The sequence below is a fragment of the Xiphophorus hellerii genome, chromosome 14, assembly GCF_003331165.1.
Source record: "Xiphophorus hellerii strain 12219 chromosome 14, Xiphophorus_hellerii-4.1, whole genome shotgun sequence".
NCBI lineage: Eukaryota > Metazoa > Chordata > Actinopteri > Cyprinodontiformes > Poeciliidae > Xiphophorus > Xiphophorus hellerii.
The window spans coordinates 9,424,074-9,451,354 of NC_045685.1; the positions used below are offsets into that span (position 1 = coordinate 9,424,074).

Here is a 27,281-nt window from a genome sequence, read left to right on the forward strand (position 1 = left end):
GATGTAGAAACATCTAACAGGACATTCTGTCCGTTGCAGATTGATGAATTGAATTTTCATTTTGCATCATTAGGAAGTGATGCCTGAAAATTAATGGTGGTTGATTAGCTAACTGCACTTCTGATTATCTGTCAGAAAATCTATGTTTGTATTAACTGAAATAAAATACTCCAAACTACGCAGCAAGAGTACATGTTAAGGTGATAAAAGTTAAGCTAGCATAACTAACCTACTCTCCACTTTCTAATTAAAGCTTTTTACTGATCTGTGAAATGTTTTCCCTTTGGATCTTATTTTCACTAAAGGACTTACAAATGCGACTATTTGAGTTGTTTACTCATATGACACATATACAGTTGTGTTCGAAATAATAGCAGTGCCTCAACAGCAGCAAGAAAATCACTGGTTTTATTAACATTTCAAACTCTATACCCCAGATAAGTTTCTGGGGGGTAAAATAAAGGTATAGAAAACCAACAAACCCAACAGGACAGCCATGCATACTGTGGATTCTGTGAAATTGAATGATTAACTGAAAAGGGTGTGTTCAACAAAATAGCAGTGGTGAGTCCAATTAGAGAGGGCATCAATTAGGGAGGGTATTCTGGGAAAAAAGGGTGTTAACAGGTGATCCGTATTTAAGGATCAAGACAACTGGCATGCTGGCTGTGCATTTCTCCTGAAAAAACAATGAAAATGGGTCGTTCCAGACACTGTTCTGAAGATGAGCGTTTCCTAATAAAAAAATTGATTAAAGAAGGGAAAACATACAAAGAGGTGCAGAAAATCATTGGCTGTTCAGCTAAAATGATCTCAAATGCCCTGAAATGGGAGCAAAAAACTGAAAAACGAGGAAGAAAAAGAAAGACAACCCCTCGAATGGACAGAAGAATAGCCAAACTGGCGAAGACTCAGCCAATGATGGGATCCAAGAGGATCAAGCAAGACCTTCAGTTGACAGTGAGTACTGTGACAATCAGAAGACGTCTTACTGAGGTTAACCTTCCAGCAAGAAGCCCCCGCAAAGTCCCACTGCTGAGAAAAAGACATGTGCAGAAGCGTTTACAATTTGCCAAAGAGCACATTGACTGGCCTGAAAAGAAATGGCATAATATCTTGTGGACAGATGAAAGCAAGATTGTTCTTTTTGGGTCTAAGGGTCACAGGCAGTATGTCAGACGCCCTGCAAACACAGAATTCAAGCCACAGTACTCACTGAAGACCATTAAGCATGGTGGTGCAAGCATCATGATATGGGGATGTTTTTCATACTATGGTGTTGGTCCGATTCACCGCATACAAGGGATCATGGATCAGTTCCAGTACATCAGGATCCTGGAAGAGGTCATGCTGCCATATGCTGAGGAGGAAATGCCTTTGAGGTGGACCTTTCAACAGGATAATGACCCCAAACACACCAGCAAGCGAGCAAAAGCATGGTTCCAGATGAACAAGATTCAACTGATGGAGTGGCCAGCACAATCCCCGGACCTTAATCCCATCGAAAACTTGTGGGCTGACATAAAAAGTGCAGTGCATGAGGCAAAACCAAGAAACGCTGAGGAATTGTGGAATACAGTGCAATTATCCTGGGCTGCAATACCAGTGGAACGATGCCAGAAGTTGGTTGACTCCATGCACCACAGATGTGTAGCAGTCATCGGAAACCGTGGTTTTGCAACAAAATATTAGTTTAGGATACTCAGCTAGGTTCACTTATCAAGAATTTCTTTGTTTGTACAGTACATTTTTGAGTTTCCAAGGAAAGATGGCAACACTGCTATTCTTTTGAACATGCCATTTCTTACTTTATTTGAAATATTATTATTATCATTTAAGTTTTGATGACTTTGCGCAATTGTTTTGCTTTGGAATAGAATGTACTGTGTCCCCAATGTATCTGTGTTCATTAAAGTACAATTTCTTTGAAGAATTTTGACATTTACTCATTTTTCTAAAGGCACTGCTATTATTTCGAACACAACTGTACAAGTGCAGTCACCAGTCCATCAAAGGGCAACACCAAGGTACAAACGATCACACACACACTTAACCTAACATGCCAGTGTTTGGACTGGGGTAAAAAGCCTGAGTTCCCAGAGAGAACCCACACAGGAGAACATGCAAACTCCATTCAGAAAGACTCAATTTCTACCTACAGGAAAACAGAGCAGCAAACACAAGGAGCAAATCAAATTGCTGAATGAACACAGACAGAAAAAAATAAATAAATTCTCACCTGCAGGAGGTTTGTTGGCGTCTGGATCAGTGACGTCGACAGGCTGTGTTGTTTGATTGACAGGATCTGCTAGCATGATATAAAAGGAAAAACGTGACAGTTTTACATTTTTGTACATAAACACATTGGTGAGCCCAACATATTTCATTACAGAGTTTATTAATCCATTACTTCAATTTAGACTTGCTTTTCATTTTTTTTCTGAAATTCTGCTTTTTAGTTTTGTCTTCATTTGTGTTGCTAAGCCTAGCTCCTATGGGCAGCAATGAAATAACTTTACACAAGATAATGTCACATTATGTTAAACTTCTGTTCCATCTTGTGAATATTTTCTGTAAATTAATGTACAAGTTCTGCTATATTTGGTGTTCCTTATTTCTCCATCAATTAGCTATGCTTCATGTTCCTCTATTGACAAAAAATAAATTCTGCCCTATGAAGGTAAATATTTTGTTCAGATTTAAAACATTTCATTTCCTAACAAAGATTCTAAAATCATAACTTAGTCGAAACCAACAGGACTTTTACAGCCTTCTGTACTTCTCTGGTAAATCTGCTTTGTTTTGTCTTTGAAATTATAAATTGACACTCCAGGTCAGTCTTGAGAATCGGCAAATAGACACAAAGAGGAACAAGTTGTTCTGCGCAACCATAGGTTTCAAAATTAGTTTTCTTCTTTGTTCAGCTTCTTCTCATCTACTGTACATCTTAACATGTCAATATAATATATTCCAGTAATTGTAATTGTAATTCCAGTAATTAAAAACAAGATTTGTGCCTATTACTACAGTGTTTGTTCCTATACTTGCAAAATTAGGCTCAATTTCTACACAAAACAAAGGTAAATGCATTGGAAAAACAACATATTTCTTCCTTTAAGTTAAATGCAAAACAACTTACTTACCATCAGCACGTCCATGAAGCAGACAACTGAGCACTGCAATAAAGATCAAGGTTTGGTCAGACATTATCCAGCTGGTTAAGAATAAAAATCACAATGTGATTTTATTCACTTTGGATGAAGATTCAAATAAAAATGACGGTTTAAAAATAATAAAGACATAAATATCACATTATGTCCAATGTTTGTCAAAACAAAGACCAAAGCCGCTTGAATTGCAATGCTGATTACAAAATGAGGAAAAAGACTCGAGTCTTCTCTTTTCAACGCGGTCAGATCGTAACAGAGATACACGGCCACATGTTATCATGAAGAAATATTTTCCATAAACTCTGAGCAGAAAGTCAGTGATGTACTTACAGAAAAAGCCCAGCATGCAGAGCAGAGCAGTTTTCATCCTGGCATCCAGAACGGCTGCACAGCTCAACTGAAAGGCTTCTACTTGGTTTGAATTGTGTTCATATAAAAGGAGAAATTAAGTCTAAAATATATATAACATCAATAAGTTTCATGCGTCTTCCTCTTACAATCCCCTCTCTGTGTTTCCTTCCCTTTCATACTAACTTCACACCACAGCAGCCACTGAGGCTGCAGCACTTGATGCTGGTTTGTATTTCCTGTCCGTTGCAGAGATATTTTAATCTTATGCACAACATTCTGTTCAGGATTGCAAAAAAATATACAAATAAACAAAAAACACTAAATTTGAATCCATGTTGCTATACAGAGTTGCTATATAATAGTTTGCAAAAAACAGTTTGCTCATTCTCATTTTTAAACATTCTCCTGTTTTGATGTGTGAACTTTACACACAGAGAGAGAAATATTAAAACAGTAACTTTGACTTTCTGCCACTGACTGACCTTCATCTGCTGAGCACCATCCTATCTGGTTTTACCCTCTTACCTGTTATAGGCTGCAGGTCACCACCACCAGAACAGAACAGCCTCATAAATAACATTTGCTCAATGAACAATAATAGCTTGCTGTACAGATACTGTGCATACTTGTGGATATTTTGAGGAAGTTGTGAGAGAAACTAATCATGCAGAAACATTTCTGGGTAAGACTTAAACTCAGGGCCCTTTTGCTGCCCAGCAACAAATCTAAGAACGATGGGGGAACATGCATCTCACAGAGCATCACCATGGAAACTTATCAGCACATTTCTAATCACATTTTGTGTGGGTGTGTTTGTGTGTAGGAACGGAAGTGGACGTTAAGTGTTAAAATGGCGGTCATATCAGATAATCAGTTGTACGTGTTTCCTGGAACAAGGTCTGTGAATAAAAGATGGCTGATCTGGTGAATAACATGTAGAACCATGTGTTAAAACGCCATTTTAGCTTTAAGACATGAGGTGCAAAGGATTATGGGATGAGTCGGGCATTTGAATGTCTTTAGGTGTCGTCCTGGGTCAAGAAATAAAGAGCATGCTAATTTGTGCCACTCATGTTAGAGATTTAACAAAATAACATGCAACACTCTGTGGTTAATGTGTCAGCTAAAGGTAAATGAACATTTTATAAAATATATTGACGTTGTATTCAGGATGTATCCATCACTCCATCTATTTTAGTGCTAAAGCTTAGTGACAGTAGCATTTTTAATGAACCACATATAAATTGCATTTTTCTCCAATAAATTACAAAAAAAATTAAGAATTCCCACTACAAGACAAAAGTATCACATGATAATAAAGCAGAGGCTGTATATAAAACCCTCTATAGTGGACAGTTAGAATGAATTAATTTGTTTTAGGTTGTAAATCCAAACTGCAGTTCAGACTATTGACCACAAGATGGGACCAAAGAGGACTGTGTTGAAAAGCTTTGAGTAATAAAACATTATTTTAAAACCAGTAAGCTTCATTTGGCCATCACTAATGATGTCATCCTTCGCATTGGTTAGTTTTTGTCACCAGTCTGACAATTCTTCCACTTGTTACCATGGCAACCTTCTCTGTCCAGTGCATGTCCACACTGGTCTTGTTTATGTTCTAGAAATAATCTGGTCATGTCTTAAGAGTTCATCTTTAGTTAAATATGGCCAAAGTTTTAGAACAGTTCATCCAATTTCAGAATCAAAATTTTGTAATTTTGCTATTGATGCCCAACGTGAGTCAAACAGCAAATGAACAAATTATTGCAAGTTCATGTCCCACAAACTCTCCAGTACTACAGCGCCACACAGAGGATAATAGGTTGAACTGCTTTTAATAAAATAAATTCACATTTCTAATGTAGTTAGTGTCTTTATATTTTGTTTTTTTCTGCTGAGACTCTGAACTTAAATACAGCATTGAAACAAACTCACTTGTTACATTTCCTTTTTCTACTTAAAGAGACAAAGTAACAAGAATGATCTTATGCACCATTTTCAGATTGGTGCATAATCTGAAAATTATGCACCGCTTTTTTGTGAAGCGAGATCTTCACAACAAAGCTAAAATCTTAATATAGTGGAAAATATGTTTGTTTTCATTGTGAGACATTTAAGGTTATATTTTATGTGTAGCACTATGAGAAGTATGAGTTGGAAGTTTTTTAGCTTTAGGGTTTCACAAAAAAAAAAGAAAAGCATGAATAAATTTAAGTCCAATCACATTTGTCAAGAGTTAAATGTGGGCCTGTTACAATTAAAGGGGCAGTATAATGTGCTTTCAAGTCACATAGTACAATTTTATAGTACAGTCAATGAACTATGTTAACTAACTTGACTTAAAAGAAATTTGACTTTATAATTTATTGCCTTGAAATTGGGGCTTTGTCTCTTTAAAAACTCCTGCTCTTTCTGAAACTTCGTCTTCAGGAAGTCATCATAGCATCGCTCCTCTATTAACCTTTGAAAGTATATATATATATACACTGCTCAAAAAAATAAAGGGAACACTTAAACAACACAATATAACTCCAAGTAAATCAAACTTCTGTGAAATCAAACTGTCCACTTAGGAAGCAACACTGATTGACAATCAATTTCACCTGCTGTTGTGCAGATGGAATAGGCAACAGGTGGAAATAATTGGCAATTAGCAAGACACACTCAATAAAGGAGTGGTTCTGCAGTTGGGACCACAGACCACTTCTCAGTACCTATGCTGTCTGGCTGATGTTTTGGTCAGTTTTGAATGTTGGTGGTGCTTTCCCATTCGTGGTAGCATGAGACGGACTCCACAACCCACACAAGTGGCTCAGGTAGTGCAGCTCATCCAGGATGGCGCATCAATGCAAGCTGTGGCAAGAAGTAGTGATGGTGAGATGAAGCCTCATGAGGCATTGAACCACTTGAGCCAACTGGTTCGAGAAAGGGTTCATTTCTTGAGGCTTCATGTGCACACGAAACCACCTACTGGCCAGGTGTATAATCACAGCCAGCTGTATCTTAACACGTGTGATGCATTGAATTTTTGTCTATTATGGCTCTTGGGAATGACTTCACAAAAGGTGTAGGACGAAATCATTTGTCTACATAAATTATGTATACACATATGTGTATAATAAAATATTGTTTGAATGTATTCTCTGTGTGTAATTATTCCCAAAATAGTAGTGTCATGTGATATGGCACATTGTGTAATAATGTTTTTCTGTGACTCTAGAAAAATGGCATGGGCTTAATCAGGCAGAGGACAGTGAAAGTGCTTGTGGAACTAGGGAGGGGGTAGTGAATAGGCTAATGCTTGTGTAACTTGGATGATTTTATGCATTTTTATTAAGAAACAATTTCTCCACAGTTTTTGGTTTCAAACAATTTCTCTTTTTTGACACTACATGGATGAGGTGTTATTATTGTACCCCAATAATAACCACAATAAACACCTCACCTTTACAGAAAATAAGAAACTGTGAAAAATACAGTTCCTCATAAGCAAACCTAATGCATCTGCAAATGTTCAGTTCACCTTACCTTGTTAGGGCTTATCAAATCGAAATGTTCCCACATAGGGGAAATCCTCCTCTTTCTCGCCGGCTCCATCCTACTCCTATCCTGTCCTCGCGCTCCTAAATCTCCTATCTATCTATCTATCTATCTATCTATCTATCTATCTATCTATCTATCTCTCTCCTAAACTCTCCAAACACCAAACTAACTGTCTCAAACTAAATAACCACTATCCAAACTCTGCTATCCAAACTATCAAAACTCTATCCACTCTCTCAACTGACCGCAACTCGCCTACAACAACCCACATTTTGAATGGAGCCTGTGGGGTTTTTAAAGCTGTCAACCCCCGCGCCAAACTCTGAGCCACTTCCCGAAGCAGTCACGTGGTACAGCCAGGCAGCGAGGCTTCGGACGTCATCGTTTTTGGCTCCTCCCCTAAATGAAGCAAGCCTCGATACGTGCTTTACGGAAACGCCCCCTCCATTACTCGACACACGCCTCGAAGCCTCGGCACATCACGTAACATCACTAGCAAGAAGGTTTGCTGTGTCTGTCAGCGTAGTGTCCAGAGGCTGGAGGCGCTACCAGGAGACAGGCCAGTACACCAGGAGACGTGGAGGAGGCCGTAGGAGGGCAACAACCCAGCAGCAGGACCGCTACCTCCGCCTTTGTGCAAGAAGGAACAGGAGGAGCACTGCCAGAGCCCTGCAAAATGACCTCCAGCAGGCCACAAATGTGCATGTGTCTGCACAAACGGTTAGAAACCGACTCCATGAGGATGGTATGAGGGCCCGACGTCCACAGATGGGGGTTGTGCTCACAGCCCAACACCGTGCAGGACGCTTGGCGTTTGCCAGAGAACACCAGGATTGGCAAATTCGTCACTGGCGCCTTGTGCTCTTCACAGATGAAAGCAGGTTCACACTGAGCACATGTGACAGACGTGGCAGAGTCTGGAAACGCCGTGGAGAGCGGTCTGCTGCCTGCAACATCCTTCAGCATGACTGGTTTGGCAGTGGGTCAGTAATGGTGTGGGGTGGCATTTCTTTGGAGGGCCGCACAGCCCTCTTTGTGCTCACCAGTGGTAGCCTGACTGCCATTAGGTACCGAGATGAGATCCTCAGACCCCTTGTGAGACCATATGCTGGTGCGGTTGGCCCTGGGTTCCTCCTAATGCAGGACAATGCTAGACCTCATGTGGCTGGAGTGTGTCAGCAGTTCCTGCAAGATGAAGGCATTGAAGCTATGGACTGGCCAGCCCGTTCCCCAGACCTGAATCCGATTGAGCACATCTGGGACATCATGTCTCGCTCCATCCACCAAAGTCACGTTGCACCACAGACTGTCCAGGAGTTGGCGGATGCTTTAGTCCAGGTCTGGGAGGAGATCCCTCAGGAGACCATCCGCCACCTCATCAGGAGCATGCCCAGGCGTTGTAGGGAGGTCATACAGGCACGTGGAGGCCACACACAATACTGAGCCTCATTTTGACTTGTTTTAAGGACATTACATTAAAGTTGGATCAGCGTGTAGTGTTATTTCACTTTAATTTTGTGTGTGGCTCCAAATCCAGGCCTCCATTGGTTAATAAATTTGATTTCCATTGATGATTTTTGTGTGATTTTGTTGTCAGCACATTCAACTTTGTACAGAACAAAGTATTCAATGAGAATATTTCTTTCATTCAGATCTAGGATGTGTTATTTGAGTGTTCCCTTTATTTTTTTGAGCAGTGTATATATATCTATATATATATATATATAAAGCATCACCGGCAGTGAATATTGAAATTAACCAAAAGATGACAAGCCCAAAAAATTGAACAAGCCATTGATGATGTTACTTTTATTTCAGCACACAAGCAAAAACAAAAATCACTACCGAGAGAAATCGCTGAAGTCCATGCAGATATAAAAACTAAGAGACATATTTAGAACTTATGAATGAATATATTTTTAATAAAAGTCAACATGCTTGCTATATATATCTAATTCCAAAATATACAAAAAATCCGGATATTGCGAAGGAGCATAACTCTACTGCAAAATAACTTAAAGCAACAAGAATAGATAAAAAGATCCCATATTTTACTTATTTCTATTTCATCATTTGAAACAGAAAATGAATCAATTCAGCTGCTGCTGCTCAACCAATAAACATTATTGGTTAGAGTTATTTCACAAATGTGAGCTGCAAGTTGCCTATAGATGCATATTCTACACATACCAAAGATTGCATAAAGTTCAGTACTTTCCTGTCGTCTAGCTGTTAAGGTGTAAAAACTCCATCTAGCAGCAAGTGTGCAGGTTTAAGCTTCAACTGAAATACTATAATAACAAAAGAGCAAAGATATATATCTAATAAATGTCGCTCAGTTACAAGTAGCATTAATAAAACAATCTATTTACCTGAGACTGTAAAAATCATTTTAATCACTATTGTGCCCAATTATGTCTAACATCTTATATTGATTTTATGTGTTGCATTCAAATGATCAATCTACTTAATTTACAACGTGCTTGACGATAAAAATACAGTCACAAGTTTTTGATATAAATAGTTAAATGTGAAGCAAAGTTGCTTCACATGAAACCAAATCAAACTGTTCCAAATCAAATTTAGTAACTTCAATTGCAACATACTTCTAGAAAAAAATAAACACAAAACAATTCACAATTTGCGTTGTGTTAAAAAAAAACGATTTGTGAGTCTTTATAAAATGTTGCATTGCAAAACCTTTACTAAAGTTTAAGCACATCTGACGATTTGAATCTCAGAGAATTATTCTTTGAGTGACCAATACAGATTCTCTAGGATATTTCTTATGACGGATAAACATATTGTGTGATCAAAGCAGTTGTTGTGAGTCTTGTAATAAACTGCAGGATAAACTCAGAGCCTGCAGCCTACATGGCAGCACTGTTTTCCACAGCTGGTGCTGATCTGATTTCAGAATAAACTGCTGCCTCCGCTGCTGCAGGACCCGACTTCCCTGTCAAGGAAGAGATTCATTTAAAACATCAAATCTCAAATTAAAGCAAAAATTGAATAAAAAATATTCCAACACATTATTTCTGAGCTCCTCAGAAATAAATCTAAGCTATTTTATAAACATATTAAAAGCATATTTATGCTCCTAATATTATAGACTATTAAGATGATTTATCAGTGATACGTGTAATCGGAAGTAAATTGGAGTCAAAAGTCTCATACGTTATTTTTTAGGCTGGAAGCTGAAACTTTTGGGAACCAATAATCTCCGACTGTTGCAGAGAAATAAACTTTATCAACTATTGTATCATTCATGAAGCTTTACCTGCAGCTCCTGTTTTCACCTCAGAGTAAACAGCGCCCTCTTCTGGTCCACCTTGTCTCCCTGGGAAAATAATACAATAGTCACCAACATGTAGGATAAAACCATTCAGAATCATTTTCTCAGGCTATATATTGTATATAAGTGGGACTCACTGTCTTTCCTAAAGGATTTCATTTCAATGAGAGAGTATGTAACCTCTGGGGCTTCATCTGCTGCTGAAATATTAAAGATTAAAAAATATATATATTTACTCATCTGTAAATCACACAGTTATTTAACCTAAAACATATTAAAAAAGATTTGATCTACCATGTCCAGAAGCTTCAGCCGAGCCGATCATCTCATTACCTGAAGTGAATGAAAGGAGGAAAAAAAGGATAATTGTAATTTAATAATAAACAGCAAAAGTAAATTTTCTTTAGAATAGAAAATCAGACTGAGATTCCTCTTTGACATGAACAGTTTGATCTAAACAGCAGCACATTTAAAATATACAGCAGAATCGTAATAAATGTTCAATTGGACATTTACACACATAACAAAATAACATAAAGCTAATTAAAACGTACAGCTAACAAACTCAGGTTAATTAAATTTAGACATTTTATCATGTCCAGTCCCATAAAACTGCTAAAAAACAACATTTTTCACTTTGTTAGAGGAATGAAACAATAGTTTTCCCTCAGGACTCCAAGCTGAACTCCTTCAGGCTTTTAGATCACAGCAGACAGAAACAGAGAACAACAAACAAACACAACATGTCTTAGCATTGACTCCTCTCACAACCCTTTACAATGAGAACTTGACAGAACATCTGTTGCTCACATCAGTCACACAAACATCTGGAGCTAATGACCAAGCATTCTGTCTAAAGCAGCATTAAAAGAACAATATCTGGAGTTCAGGTGAAAAACAGGTCAATGCCAAAACAAAGAGGAACTGATTGTGTTCATCTGTCATTCTAAACAAAAACACATTAATAAAACTCTGACCATGAGAAAGAGATTTATATTCACAACCTTCAGGCTGGTTTGTGGTGGAGCTCTGACCTCTGACCTCTGAGCCCTTTGACCTGAAACACAATAAATACATTACATTCATCTATATCTTATATATGCAATGATGATTTATAATAGGGAGAAGAAAAAGATGTAATCTACTCACCTTATGCAGCACAGATCTGATAGAAAAATAAATGTATTTTGATTATTCAAATCATCCTGCTTCTAGTTTGTTTCACAAAAGAATGAATGTCCATATCTGAATAATTAAAGTGACTATGAATGAACAATCTGATCCATTGTGAGGAGAAAAAAGTTTCACCTTTGGACCGTCTGCAGCGCCACAACAAGATCAGGAGAATAATGAGAATAATGACAACGATTCCAACAACTGGTCCAACAATCAACATGACAGGACTGGATACAGTTACTGGAATTAAAAAAATATTATCAAGGAAGAAATATTTTTGATCTGCAGATTGTTTGACATTTTGTGTTTGAAGAAAAAGTGACTTTAGGCTAAAATACTTACAAACATCAGCAACACAAACATCCTCAGTGTTCATCTTGTTTCTAACATTTAAACAGTTTTAATGAATAAAATCCATCAAATATTTTAATCCTCCTCACCTCTAACAGACATCCAGCTCCTTGGTGACTCTTTTCCTGAATGTTGACATTTGTAGAAACCTTCATCTGACTTTGACACTGCAGAGATCTTCAGCTCCTCTCTGCCGTCATTATTGATGAGTTTATTATTATGATAGAAAAACACATTGGAGAGAAGATTTTGTTTTTTATATCTGCAGCTCAGAGTAACAGGATCTCCTTCAGTCACAGGATGAACAGGGCTCACCAGGATAACACCATAACGATAATCATCTGTAAAACAATCAGAGAATATTCAGGTGAATAACATCCATTTAAGCTGCTTTATGCTTTCAATTGATTTTTGATTCAGAAATTAAATGTTTGATTCTTCAACCAAAAATGTATTTGTAGTCACGTTTCATCATTTCTCCTTTTTAGTCGACATGATGACAAGTTTGTTCACAGAAAATAATGTAATGAACTAATATAATAGTTATTTTACTGTAGATGTTTGGAGAAATTGTTTTGGAGTCGTCCAACCAGAGTCTCAGTTTGAATCTGATGGAGAATCTGAGAAAAATGCTGAGCTCATCACCAAAGATAAATCATCAAATCACAAGTGGAAATAAACATTAAAACATATTTTAAAAACAGATTTAAAAGAAGTGATGCACAAAAAAACACATTAAAATAAGTTGATGAAAAGAAAAAGAGAAACAATACAAGAAAAGAATATATAATATTTAAATAATAATAGTAAGCAAAAAAACCATCATAACAGAAGAGCTACAATATCAGGCCTCAATTAAATGCCAAAGAACAAAAATGAGTTTTAAGAAGTGATTTAAAATAATCCAGGCTGTGGGCAGATCTAATCTGGAAAGGTAGATTATTCCAGAGAATAGGAGCAGCGATGGAGAAAGCCTGATCTCCTTTTCTCTTAAGTCGAGTCCGAGGAACATAGCAGCTGATTATTGGGTCTTAAAGTTCTGGACACAGAATGAAATTTCAAAAGATCCTGAAGATAAGGAGGGGCTAACCCATTTAAAACTTTATAAGTTGTTAAAAGAATCATAAAATCTATTCGATACGAAACAGGCAGTCAGTGTAAGGAGGCCGTTACGGGCCTTATATGGTCACGGTTCCTGGTTCCTGTAAGAAGCCGAGCTGCTGCGTTCTGGATCACTTGAAGACGCTGGATCAGGGATTTATCCAGGCCTTTATATAAAGAATTACAATAATCCAATCCAGATGTAATGAAGGGATGGATAATAAAATCCTTAAAACAAAAATAAGATTTCACTTTTGCTAAAATCCACCAGTGATAAAAACCTGATTTAACAACTGAACTAACTTGTTGTCGAATTTTAAACATCTATCAAAGATAAAACCAAGATTCCTGGCTGAAGTCCAACAAAACGGAGCAAAAGAACCAAGAATCAAATCTGGATTTTTAGTGTGAAGGTTTTGACCAAATAATAGGACTTGAGTTTTGCTATGATTGAGGTGAAGAAAATTTAGATCCATTCATGATCTAAATTCAGCTAAACAATCTATTAATATCTATAGAGATTCATTTTTACCATTTAGTAGTTTTAGGGGCAAATAAATCTGGACGTCATCCGTAAAGCAATAAAACGAAATGTTGAATTTTCTAAAAATCTGACCAACAGGCAATAAATATAAAATATAAAATAATTTGAATGTGTTATACTCCAAAATATAATCTGGTGTTATTCTGTTTTCCTAAGAAAAGAAGATTTTAGCTTTTTATGAGCAGCAGAACAATTGATTGGAAACAATTTAGATCAAGAATAACAAAATCAATATTTTAATCTGAATGTTTACTTTTAAATATATATATATATATATATATATATATATATATATATATATACCAACAGGCATCTATTGGTATATCCAATAGATGGCTGGTATATCCAGCCATCTATTGAGCTGGCTGGATAGCTCAATAGATAAGGCATCAGTATATCACCCGAGAGGTTCCAGAGGTTCGAATCCAGTCTGGGTCCTTAGGCAAGACCCTTCAAGCTACTGCCTACCTCATACCATGAGAGACACAAAAATGCATGACATGCCGGCTCAGACGTCGCCCGGCCAAACAAGGTCTGCGTCAGGTGTTGGGGAACCAGAGCACCTTGATGACAAATGGGCTACTGGAACAAGACGGAAATGGGCGAGAGATGAAAATGTGGATCTGTTGGAATGCTACTACTCAAGTAACCCTAATCAGAGAGGTTACATGCAAAGACTGGTGAAGGAATGGTTACTTCGACATCCCCAGTCAACACTAAGCGCTAAACAACTAGTAGCTCAGTGTTCCAACATCCGCAAACGGCAACTGCTATCACAACTTGAGATTGACGAGATACAACACAAATGCTACGGCAAAAAGGAGGAACCTGGATGTCAGAACTGTGGGGACTTAACTACAAGTCCCCACCCAGTCAGGGGATACACGGCCCCATTGAGCGAATCAGAGCTGAACGAGACGGCTGCTGACCTGAGAGAGAAAATCATGACCCGAATGACAACCAGACCTCCTCGGCGCCAATTACAACTCGATTACAACTGCAAACCACTTGCACAAGTGTCCATCAAATGTGGCATATACCAAGGAGATGCTCTGTCCCCGCAACATCAGCCACCTTCTCTACATGGATGACATCAAGCTGTATGACATCAAGAGTGAGCGAGACATCGACTCACTGATCCACACCACCAGGATCTACAGCACGGACATTGGGATGTCATTCGGAGGATGCATGGAGGATTCCATCCCAAATCCAGCACCCTGAGACTGTACACGAGCCGCAAGGAAGGAGGCAGAGGACTAGTGAGTGTGAGAACCACAGTCCAGGACGAAACAACTAAGATCCATAAATACATCAGGGACAAAGCCTCAACAGACAATGTGCTCAGTGAATATCTCAGACAACAGGGAACGGAGGTTGAGGTGCCAGAGATACCATCATGGCAGGACAAGCCCCTACATGGGATGTACCACCAGCAAATAACCCAAGTGGCTGATATCAGTAAATCCTACCAATGGCTGGAAAAAGCTGGACTCAAGGACAGCACAGAGGCCCTCATCCTGGCCGCCCAGGAACAGGCCCTAAACACCAGAGCAATAGAGGCCCAGATATACCACACCAGACAAGACCCAAGGTGTAGGTTGTGCAAGGAGGCCCCTGAGACAGTCCAGCACATAACAGCAGGGACTGGCAGGGAAAGCATACATGGAACGACATAACCAAGTTGCAGGCATAGTGTACAGAAACATCTGTGCAGAATATGGACTGGAAACCCCGAGATCAAAGTGGGAAACACCCCCAAAGGTGGCGGAGAATGCCAGAGCTAAGATCCTGTGGGACTTCCAGATCCAGACAGACAAAATGGTAATGGCGAACCAACCAGACATTGTCGTAGTGGATAAACAACAGAGGAAAGCCGTTGTGATAGATGTAGCAATACCAAGCGACTGCAACATCAGGAAAAAGGAGCACGAGAAACTAGAGAAATACCAGGGCCTCAGGGAGGAACTGGAGAGGGCCTGGAAGGTGAAGACCACAGTGGTGCCTGTGGTCATCGGGGCCCTCGGGGCAGTCACCCCCAAACTGGACCAATGGCTACAACAGATCCCAGGAACAACATCAGACATCTCAGTCCAGAAATGTGCAGTCCTTGGCACAGCCAAGATACTGCGCAGAACCCTCAAGCTCCCAGGCCTCTGGTAGAGGACCCGAGCTCAGAGGATAAGAACCACCCGTGGTGGGTGAGAAGGGAATTTTTTTTTTTTTTTTATATATATATATATATATAACCTTTTTTAAATAGAGTCCTGATATATAAAAAAACAACCTTTAGAACATTAATAGTAGTTATAAGGGAATAGAAGTCAGAAATTAATCTAGGCAATTTTTTTTTGCATAATTCGTTTTTTTATGATTTAACCTTGGACTAAACATATTTTTACAATAATAAATATATTTATGATTTATAAATGCAAAAAGAGGTTAAAGGAAAACAAACATAATAAACCAGATCTTACCCTGTACAGTGATGTTGACAGCGTTGCTAAACTCTCCAGATTTTGACTCACACCAGAACACTCCATCATTATTCCAGGAAATGTTAATGGTGCATGTAGATCCAGTCCCCCAGTGGGAGCAGGTAAAGTCTGACAGTCCTTCTCTTTCTATAATCCTCATCAGTCTCCACTCAGTAGAGTTTCCCTCACAGCTCAGAGACACAGAGTCAGATCTGAAGTGTTGAACTCTGTCAGGATTCACTGAGAGAGAAGCTGCTGGACGAGGATCTGAAAACAAGACAGGATTTCATCTGAGAACAGAAACATCTTTAAAATGTTTCATTAAAATGGTTGTTTCTATAGTAATAAAGATTACAGCAAACATTTCAGCAAGTCAAATAAATAAACTACCATAGAGGAAATAATTATTTTGTCTTTTACAAAAACAAGTTTTATTTTATCTGTGAATGTTTAACAGCCTCCAATGATCAATTTTTTAATTCATCTCTGACCTGCAGACCAGACAAACTTTGGTTTACTGTAATAAGTGTCTTGTTCTTCTCTTTTTGCTCTGCACAGAAATTTTCCTGTGTGAGTCGGTCCATTAATGATGAAGGAGTTCTGCTCAGTCCCATTGGTGCTGCCAGGCAGCAGCTCAATGCTGTAGGAGTTGCTGGATGGATTAGGAACATCTTTATACCAGAAGAACCTCCATCCTGCTGATTGAAGCTTCAAACCCTCACAGCTCAGAGTCACTGAGGCTCCAGGATTCGGCCATGATGGAGACACAGAGAGGACAGGCTGAGGGGGAGACACTGGAGAGAGATTTGAAACTGGGTCAAACTTTTAACCACAACCTCTCTCTTTTATCTTCGTTTTATGTCCCTTAAAGGGTTAATATAGTTATATATTGAAATTGAAGTAATAACCATAGTAATAATAATAACAGATGCTCCCTCTGGTTTAACCTTAACTTTGATATTTTACTTCCTTTTTCAGTAACATTATATTTTTACACTATTGTATTCTTATAATGTGAATTTTATTTCATTCAACACTTTCATTTTCCTCTTATCACATAAATCAGGGACTAGAAACACTGATCAATATAATCTATTGAATCTTTATTCCTTGTATCAGTGAACTCTAAGATGACTTTGATCGATGTCTCTAAAAACTTTCTGAAACTCTTTCAGACATTTTCTTTGGACTTTGGCTTCTTTAATATATAGAAATTTCCTTCAAAGATGTTCAGAAAATTTTAATCTATTGTAATAAAATATAAAGAAATTAAAGGTTGGCCTAAAGCTGTTATACATCTAACAATAATTTTCAGCTTCAAAATTTTTTTAAAAATTATTTTTATTTTTAATCTGTATGTCAGAAGGCCTGTTTGTGCCCCTCAGCAATAATATTTAGCTAAATATAATAATTTAGGAAAAATAAACTATTCTTTCTGCCCTCAGTCTAATAATGACTCTCAGAGCCTCCATGTTGTTCAGACTCCGGGTCCATGGTGAGGAGGAGGATCTGTGTCCTCTAACTATCAAATAATGGGCAAGAATATTTTTTCATTCACTGGTTTGTGAATAAAAACGTATGTCTGACGTTAGAAAAACTGTTTCTATTTATATTTTGATAATCGTCCTTGCAATAGCGGGACAAAACCCGCCTCGCCCATAAACTCAGAAATGCTTCAGCTGCAGAGAAAACTTCTGACTTTAACTTCATCATTCTGCTAAAAGCCCGGTTCACTACAGGCAGCTTGAGTCGGTCCACTGACAGATAGAAAGAATGTCTGTCCTTATATCAGACATACTGATATAAGACACGGTACCGACTGTCACCGCGGGTCGCAACACAGATCAAAGCCCCAGTATCACCTGGTACCACCTGGTACCACCTGCTCTCTGTTTTCTCTGCTTCTCCTTAACGTTTCTACCAGGCAGGTTAAAGCCGCTGCTGACTGGATCTGGGCTGGAGGTTCGGGGCTGTAAATAGAAGTTACTGCAGAACCTCAAGTGTTAAAGGAAGATTCGGCCCATTTAAAGTCACAAAATAAACATCAGAGAAAATATTGTCGCAATAATTAGAACCGCAGCAAAAAGCCAAACATGCCACAATGAAATGAATCAAAATGTCCCCAAAGGTCTGTGTTACAATTAAACCATTTCTAGGGGCCCCTGAATGTCTGGAGGCCCCTGAATGTCTGGAGGCCCCTGAATGGCCCCTACCAGCAGCTACTGAGTTTTCTTTGCCTTGATATCTCAGTCTTATAATTCTAGATCTCAGAGGTTTAACATCAAACTATTATATAGAGTTAACCCCTTGGAGCTTTTTCATCTATAAATCATTCTGCAGCCAGGTTGTTCTAGAGGTTGAATAGATATTATTATGGCTTCATTAGTAAAATGGCAGCAATTTTGCTTATTTCATAACTTCATAACCTTTGACCTTCTCTCCTCTGGTCTGTTTAACAGATACAGTCTCAGATCAGCTCAGCCCTCCAGGACTGTCAGCAGCAGAAACAGAAACTTTATACCTGTTGGGGAAAATATAGATTATATTTGCTTTGCATTTCCGAACATGATAGCAATGATACAGTAGAATCCAATTAGATTCTTGATTAATATGGGTTGTTGCTGTGTTGTTGTATGGAGTTTTTGTTCAATGTGCCCCTTTTTTAAATTTGAGCCTCTGCCCCTCCATAGGTCTCTGCACGGCCCTGCTACTGTCATTAAAAAAAAAAGATCACTTGTCAGTAATAAATAATCAACTTACATACAGTTATTTTAACAACATTACTCCATGGTGTAAAGGAAAACCCTCTATTTCCTCTACAGCTGTGTTCTCCACTGTGGTAATGAGTAACTGATATGATGCTGTATTCACTGGATGATGGAAAGTTTCTATTGGTTGATCTCCATTCATACGTCCACTCAGTTCCTCCCTGGATCTCACATCTCAGAGTGACTTTCTCTCCTTCATATATCTGAGACCAGTTGGATTGCAGAATCAAACTGGGTTTATTGGGAGCTACAGAAATAAATATCTGGTTAGCAGTTTACCACAACAGTCCAGAGTAAAATTTAAGTGTTAATTTAACACTTTTCCTGAGAGAAGCTACTTTCTAAAATCACTTAAAAAGTATCAATGTTTCTTCCAAACTGTCCAGCAGCTCCTTTAAGATTAGTTTTTGTTTTATTTAATAAGAACCTTTCAAAATAAAATGACATCAGCTTAACTTGTAGCAAAGCAGAAAGAAATTAAGAGTTTCAAACACTTACACAGCAAACATATTCATCCATAAAATGTTATATTAATAATTACATTTTCACCAAATAGAGGCATATTCTGATCATTTGGGCAAATGTGTTTTTACTTAAGAAGCTAAATGTGTTAAACTGCAGCAGCTGCTTTTATGTTCATTTGTTTAAGCTATTTTAATGTTGCTTGCTTGATTATTGTAGGTCAAAAGTTAATAACTTACAGATAGTTAATGTGATGACATCACTCCACTGTGTTAAGAAATAGTCACTTGTTCCTTTACAGCTATAATCTCCACTGTCAGCTGTGATGATCCTGGGTGTTGGATTATAATTGAAATTGTTTTTTCTCCATTCATACGTCCACAGAGCTTCTTCCTGGATATCACACTCCAGATAGACTTTATCTTCGTTCAGAGACCAACGAGGTTGCAGGATCACAGTCGGCTTAGAAACTGTTCACATAAAGAAATATCAGGTTTGGAAATTAATAGAAATAATACAAACCTGAACATATAAAATGATATGAAGAAGCAGATATTTACTCTGTGCAAGTGTCAAAATATTTATAGTAAAGTAAATCATTTGTTAAACTGTGTAAATCAGAAACTTAACTGAAAATGTTAACAGTTTAAATACATCAGAATCCAATTGAAGATATATTTAACAAAAAAGTAGAAAAAAACTTTCTATAGTTTGATGAACATGTTTTACAGCAGGATGTTATTAATTTTTAATATTTGAGATCAGATTAAATTCTTGATAACATCTGATTACTTTGGTGGTTTCAGTGGAAATAAAAAAAATTCAAATCTTGAAACTGTAAATATTTCTCTGTCCTGTTGATTAATCATTATTTTATTTTAATAATTACATTTTCTGAAAAACTAGGAAACAAATTTGAGTTTCAAAGATCAAGTGTTGTTATGGTGATGACCTGATAACTAAACTCACCAGTTTCCTCAATGGTGACCTCTTCACTGGTTTCTGATAGAAAAGATGAGTCTCCTCTTCTTCCTCTGCAGCTGTACTCTCCTCCGTCTGACACTCTGATGGTTCCATCTGGTTCTGTGTTTCTGGAGGATCCAACTACAGAATAACGTCTAAATGTGTACCTGAACTTCCAGCCAGTAGATCCTTCAATAGAGCAGTTCAGTGTAACACTGCCCCCTGCTGGTATGATTCTTTTCTCTGCCTTCAGGGTGGCTCTGGGTTTATCAGCTGTTGAGTTTGAAAATCAGAACAATATTTTAAAAAAATAGAATATGAATTATTTATTATTTCTGGGATCATTTTGTTCTAATAAAAATATCTACACCAAAATTTAACATTTACTTTTTCAAACTGAGAAATATAAACTCTGCAGGAGCCTAATAAACTAGATTTTCCATCATGTTTCTTATCAACAAGAGCTGGAGGAAATTTATTTGTTCCAAAAATCATTTTGGTGAAATTCCACATCTGACCTGACAATTCAAACTCAAGTCCAGTTAGATTATTTCAGCAACATCACACACAGATTGGTTGTAGCTTATTTAACACAGTTTATACAAAAAGTCTGAGTCTCGTGTCTAATGTAGCCAAGATGTTCTTTACTAATATGAAGCGATCAATCAATCAATGAATTGTGAGAACCAAGTTTTGACAAACAAACCTCCATATTTAAATGATCCACAGCTCCAAGGCAGAACATTAAAAATGTTGTTGCATTAATAAATATTTTCATAAAATATTTTACTCCAAAACATTTTGCATCTACGTCACTAAACCTCTAATCTCTCTCTGAAATAATCCAGTTCCTCTTTAAGCTTCCTGTTTATGATACTTTATGGATGGAAAATAGTTTTTCTTCTTTATGTAACTTTCACAAAAGTCACAGTTTAGCCTGCAGTCAGTTCTTTCTGTGAAATGGAGATATTATTGAGTTCTGTTCATTTTATGGAGATCAGGGAACTAAAGACACTTTCAGGATGAATGGAGGTCAGTCTGACTCACATGACACTGTCAGTCTGATGGCTTCACTCCATCCTGTAAACTCGTAGCCTCTTCTACCCTTACAGCTGTATTCTCCACTGTCAGCCTTAGTAGCTGAGATGATTTTGTATTTACTGGATGATTGAAAGTTTCTATTGGTTGTTTTCCATTCATATGTCCACTCAGTTCCTCCATCATCCTGGATCTCACATCTCAGAGTGACTTTCTCTCCTCTGTATATCAGAGATCGGTTTGGTTGTGAAGTGACTGAAACTCTGTTGGAAACTACAGGAAGAAACATGATTAGGAAAACAAAGAGTCTGAAAACTAAACAATTAATTATACCGTGTAGCATTTGTAATAATAATGTCAATCTAAGAATTTTTCCTCTGATGTGTCATTTAACATATATTTTATGTCATAAATTTCATTCAAATGTATCAATAAAATGTCATTAAAATGTCTTGGAAGAATGTAAATCTCAATGTGCATCACAACATCTCACAAAAATATAAATAAATGTAAACATATAGAGTTAATTTGCATTTTTCTCATATTTCTGCACATTTTGTCAGCAAAACCTTAAACAAAGTGACTCAATTCAGCTGAATGAATATTAATAATTGAACAAATTATGAATCTTAACTCATATTTATATTTAGAACAAGATATTATCTCTCTAAATGTGACAGAGTAACAAACTTCCTTTAGTGATCATTTCAAAATGGATTTTTTATCAGAAAGTTTACAATGTTTTCTTCCCAGATAAATTTATAAACTCACCTCTCTTATAAATGGTGACTTGATTACTCATAGTTGTCATAAAGTTATGTTTGGTTTTAAATCCTCTGCAGGTGTAAATTCCTCCTTCTGTAATGCTGAAAACTCCATCTGATCGAGGAGAAACTCTGGTCTGATAGGTGGATGAAGATCCTCTGAAGAGCTCAAATGTTAAATCAGCAGGTTTGTCCACAGAACAGGTTAATGTCACACTGCCCCCTGGTGGTACGGTTGTTTCGTCTGCAGCCAGAGTTGCCTTGATTTCTGCAGGTTAGAAAACAGCAACAGCCATCATTGTATAGATGAGGATTCATTTGCAACAATGTGAATCCTTTCTCATCAAATCATAAATGAGATTTCAACATGTTAGATTATTAGTGTATTTAATCTCTGCTCTCAGAGTTGCCAGATTATAGAAACATAAAAAGAAATGCTGTCAGTGATTTTCTGAGCATATGAATCAAAATAAAAGCCATTATAAATATACTCTTATAAATCACAGAACAACAATCAGTCATTTACCACTGTGAATCTTATTTGAAAAATGCTTAGAATTTGCAAAACAAATGTTCCTTTGGACTTTCAAGGTGTCATAGTATCTTAAAATTTTTCATTTAAACATTTACCTGAAAAATGTTTGACATCTTACAAACATAAAACCTCTCGACAACAACAAAAGACTTTGGAATAAACCACACATCTGTCAATACAAAGAAGGTTTGAGGATTTACATCAGAAACACAAATGATGAAACCAAGGGAGTAACTTTGTGTTGCAAGTTGGTGGAGATGAAGAGGAGCTGGGAGGCTTGTCAGATTAATAGGACCTTTTGAAAATAATCTTTTAGGAGTTATTAAACATACTAGAAAACAAAAATATGTTAAAACATATGTAATCTAATTAATCTATATAATGTCTTTCACTTGGTGATGAAACTGCTGACAAAGGAACTTTTCAGTCATTTTCTAATTTATGGAATCAGCCTGTATTTGCTGAATTTTTGCCTACAGCAGAAAACAGTTTCACAATTCAGTAATATTTTTTGTGAAGAATTATCACATAGTTGCCTTTTATTGTCTGATTTTATCAAGTGATAAAAACATCAACAACATCAGATTCTGTAACAATCAAAATGTTATTAAACTTTTCAAAATCAGAATAAGTAACTTCTGTCTAAACCAAATGAATCAAACTTTGTATTTTTAAACTATGTGATTCTGACTCCACAGCTGTCCCTCAGTAGGTTGGCTAAACCTTTTGTCCTGCTGACTTACACATAGCAGATGAGATATGATGTGTCTTTAATATAGCAAATATTAAAAATGCAAAACCTGTTTTGGGTTTGGTTGGGGAAGTTGGTGAGTAGAGTGACCATCGATGTTACTGGATTCTATAAAATGTGGCTTAAAGCTGAGATGCTGATGTTTGAATATGTAAAATATATATTATCTCTGCTAAAAAATCTATAGTTTGGTTTCTGTCAGTTCTAGAAAAGAGAGAGAAAAAAGCAAATTTCTCTTCATGATGGCCCATAATTTAACTTGACTTAATATGAGCCATGATTTAAAATGTTACAAACTTTGGCTCCTTTATTCTTTAAGAAATATTTCATCCTATTTGATGATTGCTATGAATATCGCCACGTTCCACAAACAAATGATGCAATTTGTCCAGGAGAAAAATGTAGAAAAAAGGGTGATTGTATTATTATTTTCTCAGTCGGTCATCTTAAGTTCAAGCACAGAGTTGTAACCATGGCAACCAGTAAACAACGGCCCCGGGAGCGAAGAGCAAAGATTAGTTCAAGTGCATCAGGAATTAACACTAAAAACCACAAAACTCTTTTCCACACAAAAAAGGATGTAGAAACATCTAACAGGACATTCTGTCCGTTGCAGATTGATTAATTGAATTTTCATTTTGCATCATTAGGAAGTGATGCCTGAAAATTAATGGTGGTTGATTAGCTAACTGCACTTCTGATTATCTGTCAGAAAATCTATGTTTGTATTAACTGAAATAAAATACTCCAAACTACGCAGCAAGAGTACATGTTAAGGTGATAAAAGTTAAGCTAGCATAACTAACCTACTCTCCACTTTCTAATTAAAGTTTTGTGAAATGTTTTCCCTTTGGATCTTATTTTTACTAAAGGACTTACAAATGCTACCATTTGAGTTGTTTATTCATATGACACATATACAAGTGCAGTCACCAGTCCATCAAAGGGCAACACCAAGGTACAAACGATCACACACACACTTAACCTAACATGCCAGTGTTTGGACTGGGGTAAAAAGCCTGAGTTCCCAGAGAGAACCCACACAGGAGAACATGCAAACTCCATTCAGAAAGACTCTATTTCTACCTACAGGAAAACAGAGCAGCAAACACAAGGAGCAAATCAAATTGCTGACTGAAAACAGACAGAAAAAAATAAATAAATTCTCACCTGCAGGAGGTTTGTTGGTGTCTGGATCAGTGACGTCGACAGGCTGTGTTGTTTGATTGATATGATCTGCTAGCATGATATAAAAGGAAAACCGTGACAGTTTTACATTTTTGTACATAAACACATTGGTGAGCCCAACATATTTCATTACAGAGTTTATTAATCCATTACTTCAATTTGGACTTGCTTATCAATTTTTTTCTGAAATTCTGCTTTTTAGTTTTGTCTTCATTTGTGTTGCTAAGCCTAGCTCCTATGGGCAGCAATGAAATAACTTTACACAAGATAATGTCACATTATGTTAAACTTCTGTTCCATCTTGTGAATATTTTCTGTAAATTAATGTACAAGTTCTGCTATATTTGGTGTTCCTTATTTCTCCATCAATTAGCCAGGCTTCATGTTCCTCTATTGACAAAAAATAAATTCTGCCCTATGAAGGTAAATATTTTGTTCAGATTTAAAACATTTCATTTCCTAACAAAGATTCTAAAATCATAACTTAGTGGAAACCAACAGGACTTTTACAGCCTTCTGTACTTCTCTGATAAATCTGCTTTGTTTTGTCTTTGAAATTATAAATTGACACTCCAGGTCAGTCTTGAGAATCGGCAAATAGACACAAAGAGGAACAAGTTGTTCTGCGCAACCATAGGTTTCAAAATTAGTTTTCTTCTTTGTTCAGCTTCCTCTCATTTACTGTACATCTTAACTAGTCAATATAATATATTCCAGCAATTGTAATTGTAATTCCAGTAATTAAAAACAAGATTTGTGCCGATTACTACAGTGTTTGTTCCTATACTTGCAAAATTAGGCTCATTTTCTGCACAAAACAAAGGTAAATGCATTGGAAAAACAACATATTTCTTCCTTTAAGTTAAATCTAAAACAACTTACTTACCATCAGCACGTCCATGAAGCAGACAACTGAGCACTGCAATAAAGATCAAGGTTTGGTCAGACATTATCCAGCTGGTTAAGAATAAAAATCACAATGTTATTTTATTCACTTTAGATGAAGATTCAAATAAAAATGACTGTTTAAAAATAATAAAGACATAAATATCACATTATGTCCAATGTTTGTCAAAACAGAGACCAAAGCCGCTTGAATTGCAATGCTGATTACAAAATGAGGAAAAAGACTCGAGTCTTCTCTTTTCAACGCGGTCAGATCGTAACAGAGATACACGGCCACATGTTATCATGAAGAAATATTTTCCATAAACTCTGAGCAGAAAGTCAGTGATGTACTTACAGAAAAAGCCCAGCATGCAGAGCAGAGCAGGTTTCATCCTGGCATCCAGAACGGCTGCACAGCTCAACTGAAAGGCTTCTGCTTGGTTTGAATTGTGTTCATATAAAATGAGAAGTTAAGTCTAAAATATATATGACATCAATAAGTTTCATGCTTCTACTTCTTAGTATCCCCTCTCTGTGTTTCCTTCCCTTTCATACTAACTTCACACCACAGCAGCCACTGAGGCTGCAGCACTTGATGATGGTTTGTATTTCCTGTCCGTTGCAGAGATATTTTAATCTTATGGACAACATTCTGTTCAGGATTGCAAAAAAATATACAAATAAACAAAAAACACTAAATTTGAATCCATGTTGCTATACAGAGTTGCTATATAATAGTTTGCAAAAAACAGTTTGCTCATTCTCATTTTTAAACATTCTCCTGTTTTGATGTGTGAACTTTACACAGAGAGAGAAATATTAAAACAGTAACTTTGACTTTCTGCCACTGACTGACCTTCATCTGCTGAGCACCATCCTGTCTAGTTTTACCCTCTGGCCTGTTATATCCTGCAGGTCACCACCACCAGAACAGAACAGCCTCATAAATAACATTTGCTCAATGAACAATAATAGCTTGCTGTACAGATACTGTGCATACTTGTGGATATTTTGAGGAAGTTGTGAGAGAAACTAATCATGCAGAAACATTTCTGGGTAAGACTTAAACTCAGGGCCCTTTTGCTGCCCAGCAACAAATCTAAGAACGATGGGGGAACATGCATCTCACAGAGCATCACCATGGAAACTTATCAGCACATTTCTAATCACATTTTGTGTGGGTGTGTTTGTGTGTAGGAACGGAAGTGGACGTTAAGTGTTAAAATGGCGGTCATATCAGATAATCAGTTGTACGTGTTTCCTGGAACAAGGTCTGTGAATAAAAGATGGCTGATCTGGTGAATAACATGTAGAACCATGTGTTAAAACGCCATTTTAGCTTTAAGACATGAGGTGCAAAGGATTATGGGATGAGTCGGGCATTTGAATGTCTTTAGGTGTCGTCCTGGGTCTAGAAATAAAGAGCATGCTAATTTGTGCCACTCATGTTAGAGATTTAACAAAATAACATGCAACACTCTGTGGTTAATGTGTCAGCTAAAGGTAAATGAACATTTTATAAAATATATTGACGTTGTATTCAGGATGTATCCATCACTCCATCTATTTTAGTGCTAAAGCTTAGTGACAGTAGCATTTTTAATGAACCATATATAAATTGCATTTTTCTCCAATAAATTACAAAAAAAATTAAGAATTCCCACTATAAGACAAAAGTATCACATGATAATAAAGCAGAGGCTGTATATAAAACCCTCTATAGTGGACAGTTAGAATGAATTAATTTGTTTTAGGCTGTAAATACAAACTGCAGTTCACACTATTGACCACAAGATGGGACCAAAGAGGACTGTGTTGAAAAGCTTTGAGTAATAAAACATTATTTTAAAACCAGTAAGCTTCATTTGGCCATCACTAATGATGTCATCCTTCGCATTGGTTAGTTTTTGTCACCA

At 37.0% G+C, this 27,281-nt stretch overlaps 1 protein-coding gene across 1 annotated transcript in view; it reads right to left on the minus strand.

The window, feature by feature from the left end:
* LOC116733194 (uncharacterized) overlaps positions 1-27,281 on the minus strand; it is a 75,574-nt gene that overhangs the window by 14,014 nt on the left and 34,279 nt on the right. Inside the window, exons 24-34 of the mRNA XM_032583976.1 lie at positions 25,721-25,798; positions 25,364-25,396; positions 24,460-24,528; positions 22,011-22,271; positions 21,249-21,512; positions 20,208-20,474; positions 19,478-19,708; positions 18,769-19,023; positions 16,500-16,802; positions 16,009-16,275; positions 11,976-12,227 (exon numbers count right to left, since the gene is read on the minus strand). Coding sequence (XP_032439867.1) covers positions 11,976-12,227; positions 16,009-16,275; positions 16,500-16,802; positions 18,769-19,023; positions 19,478-19,708; positions 20,208-20,474; positions 21,249-21,512; positions 22,011-22,271; positions 24,460-24,528; positions 25,364-25,396; positions 25,721-25,798 — 2,280 coding nt within the window. The remainder of the gene's footprint in view (positions 1-11,975; positions 12,228-16,008; positions 16,276-16,499; positions 16,803-18,768; positions 19,024-19,477; positions 19,709-20,207; positions 20,475-21,248; positions 21,513-22,010; positions 22,272-24,459; positions 24,529-25,363; positions 25,397-25,720; positions 25,799-27,281) is intronic.